Source organism: Limulus polyphemus, unplaced genomic scaffold (assembly GCF_000517525.1).
Source record: "Limulus polyphemus unplaced genomic scaffold, Limulus_polyphemus-2.1.2 Scaffold1709, whole genome shotgun sequence".
In the NCBI taxonomy this organism is placed as follows: Eukaryota; Metazoa; Arthropoda; class Merostomata; order Xiphosura; family Limulidae; genus Limulus; species Limulus polyphemus.
Genome location: NW_013667319.1, coordinates 212,165 through 223,890, shown reverse-complemented (window position 1 = coordinate 223,890; position 11,726 = coordinate 212,165). Strand labels below are relative to the sequence as shown.

The following is an 11,726-nucleotide window of genomic DNA, read 5'->3' as shown; positions in this document are numbered from 1 at the left end:
CTATTCTTTTTCTGCAAATGTCACAAGGTTTAGTGAGTTACATTCAAAATTTGATTATAATACTTTCTTTTCATGGTATACCAATAAATATAGCATAAAAACATAGCTAGTAATCCATATTGTAATAGTATATAAGTTTTAAGTTTTTACTTTTATAAGGCAGTATTAAAAAATTACCTAAAATCTCCCATAGTGTGAGAATTGTGACATTTACTCTATAGGCATCTCCTCTTCTCTAATTTTTTACTATCCCTCCAAGAAGTATGAAATTTAATGTAAATTACTTATTATAATATATTTCAATCGTATTTGGTTACATAGCCATGAAATAGACAACTAGACCCCTCTTGCCATGCCCACCTGTCACATTCTCTTTTTCAGAAATTGCCAGTAGTTCTTTCTGTTGTTAAATACTATATTATTTATAACTAATACAAAGCTAATGTTTTCATCTATCAATTGACATACATAAAGTAGGCTTCATATAGTGGACTAAATGGTTAATTATCTATTTATTACTTCTTTTCCTCACCAAAACACCATCTGGTACACCACTAATAACCTAAAATATCTTAGGTCTTTAGATAACGTGACATACTCTCACAATTAGTTATCCATTATTATTCAGTGGAATACTTTTTCTGTAAAGAGAATTGACAATTTTGCTTTCAGTTTAATGTTTTCAATGAATGTTTAATGGCTGTTTTCACACAGCTAGATACCCAGAAAAATTGTGGTAGTTATGGGACATAGTCAGCTGTTTGCACATTATTATTCTGTGTTCTTTGGTGCATTACTTAATTAAATAACAAATTATTTAGTGCAATACTACCATTAGTGTAAAAAAAAAGAAAAAAGATCCAGGTGGTAAGTACTTATTATCTTGTTTTTCCTGTGTATTCTTTATTTATTATTATAAAACTAACTAAAATGTAAGAATAGGAAACTTTTTATGTTAGTTAAGGTTAGATTAGGTGAAATAAAGAATAATAAAAATAAAAATTTTCATTGGGTGTGTTTACCAAGTGAGTTACAACTTATAATGGCATGAATAGGAATTAGTCAGGGTTCAAAGGGCAATAGAATAATAAAATTTAAGTACAGATAGATGTATACTGTTACGAGTGTAAAGCTATTTAGGATAAAGATGTGTAGTTACAATTTGAAGTCATTCTAGAAAATAAAAAAGGAGAAATTAGATTTATTTCAATTTTCTTTTGGTGGTTATGAGGTCAGTCAAATTGTGATCACCCTTGTATAAAATTATGGTAGAGAAAAAATAACAGATAAAATATAAAGTTTTGCTGAAAACAAACATTCGAAATGAATTAAGGTTTTTTTAGAGATTATGCTAATAAAATTTGATATTTTTGAGATAAAGAAAAGTATTTTTAATTTTAACGTGGAAATCACTTAGCACTCAGACTAGTATACAGAAATACCATGTATATATATATGGACAAATCTTTAGTAAAAATACTTCATTAAACATCTGATTTTTTGTGTACAAAAGACTTGTCAAAAGTTTGCCAAATTTTTTAAGATACATTTACTGTAATAAAAGTTATAGTATGAAAACTATAACAAACACAAAATGGTTACCTGTCAGTTCCTGAGTCTGAACCCGTAGCTAGAGAGTTAAAAAAACTTGCAGCTGACTTAAGCAAAACAAATCTTTATTTAACAGTCAACTTTCCAAGCACATTAACAGTCATAATCTTTAATGTAAAATGGTTGATTAACCCTATGAGCACAGGTTGGGGTCAAAATGTGCATGTCATGTCTTTACAGAATTAAGTTCCAAATTTAATTAAACTGCTTTATTATCAATGTATATCAGTAAAATTGGCATCAAAATGTAGTTAGTAAAGCACATTTTAATATTATATAATTTTAATTTCTTGTCTAAAACAATTTCAATTTGAGGGTAGGCTGGTAAAGATCCTGATGAGTAATAAAATTGAATCAGGTATACGTATGCCCCATGCTTGATATTGCTGGCACACAAAATATAGCTAATAAAAAGAGGGAATCCTCAATAGTCCATGGCACTTGAAATTCTTTTAGGCAGGATTACAGTAATTTATCTGTGAGACCTTTTTGGGGCACGCACATATCCAATTTGATTTTATTATTCATCAGGATCTCTACCAGCCTACTCTCAAATTGAAATTCTTTTAGGCAGGGTTAGAGTAAATTAATCTGTGAGACTTTGGGCATGGTCAAATACATCTGTTGAAAGGTTTGACCTCCTGAGTCCAAAACTGTAATTAGATTTCAAATCGGTCAAGAGATAACTGAGCTATGGGCTAAAGGTTTGTACTTTTAAAAAACTCGGAGCCATTCTGTGAGTCGCTATTGTGCAGCTAAAAAGGCCTTGAAGGTTAATTTATTCTAATCCTGCCTAAAAGAATTTCAAGTGCTACATCTATTAAGGATTACCTCTTGTTAATGTGCAAATTGAAGCATGATGTTGCTTAATGTAAGTGTTACACAGGTTAGTGTTTATACAAGTATGACCTTGATGCTAAACTAAGGAAATGTACATTTTACTTGCTATAGTTTTGAATTTAACTTTTAAGATAAAGATATTATAACTTCTTAAATTTAAGTTACAATAAAAAATTGAGAATGAACCTGCCATGCTTTTATCATATACTTCTATAGCAATGTTGAAATTTGATATAACAGGCAACTATTTTTTACAATCCTGTAATTTAAATTTAATAAAGGGTATGTGTTAGTTTTAAGCTTTGTGTGTGGTTTGTAAAGATCCAGTGATGTGCATAAAACTTTTGTTTCATAATGAGTGGTTTTCCAATTAGAGTATAAGGTAAATAACTTAATTTTTAACCTGTTCTTATTTTTGAGAAGAATGTATAACTTTTAGTAGAGTTTATTTTCAAGGTCTGGGATAAATTCTATGCATAACTGATTTTTGCATTATGATATATTTGATATATATTTGCTTGAGTATATTATTTTCATGGGCACTTATAAATATTTCAGGTATGTTAACCATTTTGATGTATTTGTAGGTGTGAGTATAATATGTAGTTTAACTATATAAAAAGAGAAAAACAATCCAAGATCAAAATGTATATGATTTAAATTAATATTATGGGCACTGAAAAATAGTGTTTACATAATTAGATTACTAAAGGTCAAGGAAAATCATAAAAACAAAAAATACTTTTAATGATTAGGATAAATTATCTTTGTTTTATTATAGAAATTCATTCTATGTAAAATTTGATCATTATTTTAAAACTATTTTGCTGGCTAATTATGGTTTGGAAACACTGAGCTGGTCAATGAGAAATATTTTGAAGAAAAGCAAAACAAAAAAAGTTATAAACCCTTGGATAAATATTGCAGTAACGTTTCTCTTAGTTCATTAGATTGTCTAATAGATGAATGGGCCATAAAAATGTTAAATTAATCTATAACTAAAATTCTATTCTGTTTTTCAGGTTTATGTAGACACAGTAGGACCATCAGATAAATATCAGGCTAAACTTTCTGAGATTTTTCCTGATATTAAAGTAACAGTGGCGAAAAAGGCTGATGCTACCTATCCCATTGTAGGAGCAGCCAGTATTTGTGCAAAGGTGAATTTGTAGTGTTATCATTCCATAGGAAATAGTCAGCTTATTTTCATTCATTTTTTATGCAGACAAATCTATACCAGAATAAAAACAGCTTTTTACTTTACATTTTATTTTATATATTATAACAGTATTTTAATGGTTGGTTTACCTCATCAGTTAAAGCTCACTAAGTAGATAACCTTTGTTTGGTGAAGATAGCCAGTTTGGTGGTTTTGTGCCATTAAACTTCAACGAACCAACTAACTTTTAGCAAACTCTCTGTGGATACACTGTATGTATAGTTCATAGAAAGTTATTTATTAAAGTTGAGTGTCATCTCAGTTGGTATACTAATAATGTATGTATATACTATTGTATTCTGTGGATGAACTGCTATAATATTTGATTAATCAGTTTTATTGTTTCATAGTAGTTAGTTTATTTTACTTAGTATAAGAAATTAGACTAAAAAGGACTCTTATCTCATCTCCCAGTGATTTTCACTGTAGTAATTATATTTATAATTCACTTCTAATATTTCGCACTATCCTGTAGGGATTTAATTATCTTTTGTTTAGTGTTTTAGCCAAATGCATAAATAAAGGTTCACTTAAAAAATCTTTGAATATTAAAACACAACTTTTCTTATCCAGTAATAAAGTGAGTTGTTTATGATTTTATGTTTATTGCAGTTTTTGTTACATAGAAAGTTTATCAAAGCAGTTAACCTATATAAAACAACTGTAGGTAAGAGGAACATTTTGAATAGCTTATTTCACTTTTGGGCTCAGTAGTTACTGGACAAGTTAATATGATATTTTCATTTATTATCTTACAGTTTTGTTCAACTGTAAAGTGTTCTCATTTTTAATCATAAAAGTTAAAATGTTGTTTTGAAATTGTTTTGTTAGGTGGTGAGAGACCATGCTTTACAGTCATGGAAGTTTCGTGAGGGTGATAATTTTCAGTCTTTGGAATATGGGTCAGGTTATCCTAATGGTAAGTTTACAAGATAACTGTGATTTTACATGCTATTTCTAAATACAAACTTTTTCTAATGAACTTTTATGTAATTGAAAAAAAAATTGCATGATATAAAAGATGTATTGAATATGTCTTCACCCAGTCTAATAATTTGATACAAGTTCAAAGGAAGGGGTAGCCATTCTGAACATTCAAGGATACTTATGTCCATAATTTTGAAGACTGTGTTCTGTGTGTGTTTCAGTTACTTCTATGAACTTCTTAGTCTCTATTCAATAAAAATATTCTGTTCTTTGTTTAGACCAGTCACTACTAAGAGTTAATTGAACCTAGTATAGATTGATACGTAACCACTATGCAGATGTTTAAATTAGACTGATGTATTTTTTTGAAATCCATAAGGGTAATGAAAAAATGTAAGGTATTTGAAATAATTATAGAAATAGTGAATAAAGTGGGTATAAAATGTAAAGATTATGGGATTGCTCCTCCTCTATAAAAATTAGTTACACCAGAGTACAGTCACATGCTTATAGTTTATACAGTGTGATAGGCTTATCCAAACAATTGAAAAGTGCCACACTAGCATGATGATTAGGAAAAGTATAGGCAGGCATATTATTCCCAGCAGTAGTGTGGTAAATGCACTCGTGGTTCCCAGGGCAGAAATAACACTAATTTTGAACTACTGACTGGCTACTTAGGTGTTTAATAAATGTACATTTTCTGGTTTTATTACATTCTGTTATTTTAGTCCTTATAACTACATAACTGTATTCTTTGATGTTGTATAAGGAGATCTAGGGGAAAGACCCAGATTCTCCCCATCCTTTTTTCCAGAAATAATATCTGTACTCTTTAATGCTGTAAAAGCATGTTCAGGAGGAGGGTTTAGGATTCCCCTACCCATTGTTTTCTTTTAAATTAATAACTGTATTCTTTAAATGTTGTTTTAGCAGGCATGGGTCTAGGGGGTTTGAATCCATCCTCACCCATTTTTCTAGAAATTAATAACAGTTATTTAATGTTGTATAAGAAAGTGCAGATCTAGGAGTGATTATTGTTTAGGTTCTGTGAGCTTGTACAGAAACCGAGAAATTCAAATGGCAAACAAACAACTTTGCTGATTGTGAGGAGTAACATATAGGGCAATTAGAACTAGAACTGAGTGATTTGATTATTCCTTATTATTTATCTATTTAGTCTTTTTCTTTTATATATGGTTTTAGCCAAGTGCATAAATGAAGTTTTAATTGAAAAATTGTTGAATAGTAAAATACAACTTCTCTTATCCATTAATAGAAAATAGTGAGCTCCATTTTTTATTTTTTTCCAGAAATTAATAAAAACAGTCAGACCTTCTTACACTACACTATAGTATCAAAAAAGAAACATTAGATATTAATGTTTTTATTTGATTGGGATATTAATTACCACAAAAGCCTTTTTTAGGTTTTCTAAAATCTGGGGTCTATAGTGATTCAGTTAAAACTTCAACCAATAAATTATTATTTGTAAGCTAATATAACAATAAGAAAGTCAGTTAAATGCTGCTGTGGCATTATTTGTGCCTTGCTTTTTTCAAGACACTAATAATGTGTCTAGGCTTTAGAGATTTGTTTTAATCAAAGTTAGTATCATTTAGGACAACTACAGCTCTTGTAACATAGGCTTGTTACAAAATCAACTTTTCATTTTTTTAAAAATGTTTGGAAAGAGGCATACAATTTTCCAATGTTATAATTTTCTTTCTAAATATGATTATAAATAATTGTAATTATTTTATTTGATAAAAAAACTTGAAATGTTTGTTGTTAATTGTTTTTATTTTAATATAAGGTTTTTTAAGTTTTGAAATTGTTGGGTTATAATTGGAGCTAATTCTTTACAGAATGTATTAGCATTATGTTAATTAGGTTATGTTACAACTGTATGGTCAAACTGAGTAATCAAAAATATTATATTATTATAGTGGAAGTATTTTTTTTTCATGCAAAAACTTCTGAAAATTACATAGCTTAATTACTGCAGCTAGTAGAAAGTTAAACATTGTTGTTAGTTGTTAACACAATAGAATGTTATCTGAATACAATTTATAGTTTTCTTCTTATTCATTCCATAATAGTTTTCAAACTTTGTAAGATTGAGTTATAACTGTAAAAAGTTTTTTTTACAAAATAAATTGATGCTTTTCTAATTTCTATATTCCTTGATTTTAAATTTAAGTTACTTGAAGAATATCAAAAATACTAGGTTTTTACTTTGGCTAAGTACTCATTTGCCTAATAAATAAAATGGGTTATGATTAATCATTTTCTTTGATTTATTACAAAGTGTTTGAGCAACTGTGTAATTAAGATATAACACTTGAGGCCTTAATGTTGTAAACTAAGGGTACTAGATCCTGTTTATTAAACATTGAGAAAGTACTATTACTTTCTTGAAGAAATATCTTTATACATAATACTGCATATCTTACTATAATGGATATAGCATGTATATATGTATCTATCTATGTATGCGGTTGAAATAATAAATAAAATTTAATGCCAAATATTGAATGGCATCACAAACAAAAATCTATAAAACAAATTTTCACACTTTTGGTATTCAAGGTTCAGACAATTGGGAAAATAACTATGGTATGTGCAACAACCATTTCTTTATGACAGAATACAATTAAATAAAAGTACTCTCCTCGTGACAAGAACACTACTTTCACTAGAAGTGTGCATGAGGGTTTGATTATATCTTTAGTACTTAAGAATGGAGTTCTTAAGAAAAACAATTTTTTCAATAAAGGGAACAACTTTTAATATATGTATAAAAATATTACAGTTTGTATCAGCACAATCTGACTGCTTTTCCCATATAGTACTTTACAGAAAAAAATCATTTTTTTAGAAAATTTTCACTTTTTCTAAATGTTTTTCAATGAGGTGTGAACACCATGATTAGTAATTACTAGCACAAGTAGCTGCCCGTAAAGCAGCATTTCTGCTAGTTTCTGTAAACTACAAATATAAAAAGATAGTGAAATAACACAAATACTAATTGCATCTAAATATAATAACGGCCTGTTTTGATAAGACAGTGAGCATTGATCACATTATTACAGAAATGGTATGCTAGCATCTCTAGTGTAGACGTTTTGAGTCTTGAAGCTGTTTACAACCATTGGGGCACTTTAAATGCCGATGAATCATTGTTGATTCTCAGTCAGATTTATCTGGTGGCACCCATCTGCTATACAGGTAACCATCCCTAATTTGGCAGTAAAAGACGAAAGGGAAGATAGCTAGTCAACACCACCCATCGCCAACTCATGGGCTACTTTTCTACCATTGAATAGTGGGACTGATTGTCATAACATAATGCTCCCATGGCTGAAAGGGTGAGCATGTTCAGTGATAGAAATTTGAACTCGCAACCTGCAGATTGTGAATCAAGTGCCCTATCCACTGGCAAATTCGAGTTTATTACTCTAGTATCCATTTGCACAATTGTTTATCAGCTCCCCCCCTAGGAACAGGTCTGGAAAAAGAATGATTTTACAGATTTATTTTTTTCACCAAAGGTAAAATTGAAAATATAATCTGCAGTGTAGAGGCATTATTATTATAATACTTACTGTACCTTTTGCTGTAATCAGTGTTAATTTAATTGCGATTACTTATTATTTGTAACTTCTGCATGTGTGTTACCTGTGCATTTTCATAGTTATTTCTGATACTGTGTCTTACTTTCTATTTGTTTTAAAACATGCCTGTGATGTAAATTTTTAGGTAGTCTTTAAGTAGCATTACCATTTCATATATAGTTTAAATGATTTTTTCCCCAGAAATGTCTGTAAATGTATGTGTAAACATTTTAGATTTAGTCTCTGAGAAATTGAATAATCATATTGCTATTTACTCTACACATAGCTATTGTGATTCTCCTTTAATTTTTAAAAATTTAGAATTAAGTAACTCCAGGTGTTTGATAAATTAATCTAAATTAAGACTATTATTTCAGACCCTGTTACCAAAAGGTTCTTGTCAGAGAATATTGAACCAGTGTTTGGATTTCCTAGCCTTGTTCGCTTCAGTTGGTCAACTGCAGAAAAAATACTGGAAGAAAAAGCTGTTTCTGTTATATGGTAAGTTTGAATTTTAGTATTATAATCACAAAATGTAATAACTCTATCAGTGTAATTAGCAGTGTGGTTCAGTCTTACCTGTGGAGGATGGATACATTGGAGGGCTACAATTTACTAAGTTTATGTGCTTTTGTTTTGAAATAAGATTAATAAAATGGTAAATATGCTGATTTAAATTCACAAACTGATATAAGAAAGCATTTATAGTTTTTTTTTTATTATTATTATTTTTTTTTTAATACAAAAAGTTTGTGGTCAGATGAGAGCTGCAAAGATTTAATAATGGGTGTATTGGTGGATTATAATCAAGCATGGGACTGGATATGATTTGCTAAAAGGTTGTAGTGAATTTCTGTGGAATTTTAGTTATATAAAAATGATTTTCAGAAATCCTTTTAAGTACTTAATTATTAACAGAAAGGATAATAAAAGTCATAGCTAATAGATTTTTTCTGTGGTCCCTCTAAATGCTTAGTATTGTCATTATATGTTTTTTTATAACTAGGGATGAAGATGAAGAAGATACAACAATAACCAAAACTCCTTCTGTTCTGCAGTTTTTTAGGAAGCCAGATAAAAGTGATGAAAAAAAACAAACAAAGTCTCATCGTTTTTTCAGTGAGAGATCTTTAAAACAAGTGATGACTTTTTAATAAGTTTGTGTAATACATATATATTGTAAAAAATAAAGTATGTAACTTTCATTTGAGCAATGGGTGTTTACACATTGAAGCCTTGTAATTAATGAAAGAGCTGTTAAGGTAAATAGTACAGTATAAAGATGAATAGCAGAAACATGCTGTCAACATAAATAATGAAAACTTTTTTTTTTTTTTTATTAGAATAACAACATCAGTTTGAAACACTTACTATTTCTTTGATATAAATGTCTGTATGTAGACTTTTTACTTTTGACAGTTTTTTTAAATTGAATTAGAATTCGGCAAGAGTTTAAATAAAATGTAATATGCCCAAGTGTTCCATTGATATATGTAGCTGATCAAGCAGTGTAGAAAATTGTTTTGCATGTTGGTAATGTGTATACAACCCATGCAATCCAGTGTTTTCAGAGTAGGTTTTGGCTGGCCTACTGTTATACTTTGGGGCTTTATTATGTTGGAAGAAAACTAGGACCTAAGGCAAAGTACTCTTAGCAGATTTCTGTGCATTAGAATCTGTATTTGGCAGCATATAGTGTTCTTATTGTTTTGACTAAGTTCTTAGGTTTTGAAATCCACTTCCAAACCTGTAATGCATCAAAGCCATTCACTAATGTTATATTGAATTTTACTTCTGCTTCTGCCCTTCTGAACTAAGATTGCTTTGCACACAAAAATTTAGATTTTCAAATATCTGGAAAGGTATACCATTTTTAATTCTTCAACATTTAACATTTTTTTGTTTTCTTTCTATTGCAACTTTTTTTTTCTGTTAGAGTATTTTAGTCTAACCATAAAGTAATATTGTTGGAACTATTATTTGAAGGCAATGTGCCTCTAGGCACATTGACTTCAAATGTATGAAACGTTTTCATGATTTGTAAACTGCTATTCCTTCCAACAGCTTTTCTTGATAACTAAAATTTCTCCTCTATATTTTCATATTAGCTGTAAGATGTCATCTGTAAAAACTCAACCCTCTTTATTATATGAAATTTAAATTAGTAGAAATGGCTATTTCCACTATCTGTAGGGAGTTATTTTGATATTGAAAACTATTTTATAATCTAGATTAAATAAAACAATGAATGGGCAAGACAGAATCAAGTTGCCGTAGGTAAATTTTTAGGTATACAGATTTGATTGGATGTATTTGTAAATGAAATGAAGGAGAATTTGTATTTCAGAAGTCTTCATTAAAGGTTGTATGTAGCTTTAGAAAGTTGCTTACAAATATTGTATGTTACTCATTGATGCCTGTATTGGATCTATCAGTTTCACTTGAGTATATTTAATATTAACAGGGTCAAGTATTGTATTTGGCTTTTATGTCCATAGTACATGTTGGTACTGGCAATTGTTTTTGTGTGGATAGATAATTTTTTTCCTCACCTCTGAAATTATGATAACCTTAAAATGTAGTAAGTGTTAACTTCAAGATTGTTTCTTACAATTTTTTGAAGTACTTTTATTCCTTTGATATTATATTTTTTTAAATACAAGAACATTATTTGAGTTGGGATTCCAAGTTTTAACTTCTTTTTAAATATAATTCTAGGTTAAAGGGAAAAATAATATTTTTATGATAATAGTTTAAATTATTTTACTGTTCAGTAGCATTTATTTTCTTTAAACTTCTCATTTTCTCTATCATTATACTTGCATGAGCACCCACAAAAATATTTTCAAGGGGGCAAAACATGTATATAGAGGATAAGCTTTTACAATGTAAGTCAAGAAATTAAAAGAATATGTATTATGTGTGCTTAAATGCAAACACAAATTCACAGTTTTAATAAAAATTATTGAAAATGTTTAGTTTAACGAAGATGTTAAGTTTACATCATAATATGTGCAATTTTTTGTGAGATGTAAGTGGTGAAAGTGCCCCCCTCTTGCTCCTTCCTATGGGCACCCATGTATAGTTGTTAGGATTTTATACAATATAGTTAGTAATGTTATTCTGCTATTTATTTCTAAAAGTTTCACTTTAATTTTGAACTTATTTCTTTTCAAAAATTAATAAAAATTCAGTTTTGTTACATTATATTCACAGCTTCATGTTTTCACAACAGTTACAGTTCAAAGTTTGCTTTTCTTAAAATGGAAGGTATCTTTAGGCAAATTTAGATAAAATGCATATACTTTGTTTAAAATAGGATTTTTATATGTTTAGGTTCACAAGTTGTAGTAATAGCAATTTACTAGTTTCTTCTAATATTTTATTCTTTTTTAAGTGAGTTAGTGTTAAGATTACAGACTTACAATGATAAAACCCGGGGTTTGATTCCTCATGGTAGAGGGAGCACAAATAGCCCATTGTGTAGCTTTGCTCTAAAAACAAGCCACCAC

General features: G+C 29.1%; 1 protein-coding gene across 1 annotated transcript in view; it reads left to right on the top strand.

The window, feature by feature from the left end:
* The window catches only part of LOC106464647 (ribonuclease H2 subunit A-like), a 31,717-nt gene extending 22,293 nt beyond the window's left edge, over positions 1-9,424 (top strand). The window contains 4 exon segments of the mRNA XM_013924806.2: positions 3,474-3,611; positions 4,502-4,589; positions 8,592-8,715; positions 9,221-9,424. Of these exon segments, the coding sequence (XP_013780260.2) occupies positions 3,474-3,611; positions 4,502-4,589; positions 8,592-8,715; positions 9,221-9,368 (498 nt within the window). The 3' untranslated portion in view covers positions 9,369-9,424.
* Positions 9,425-11,726: the final 2,302 nt, after the last annotated feature.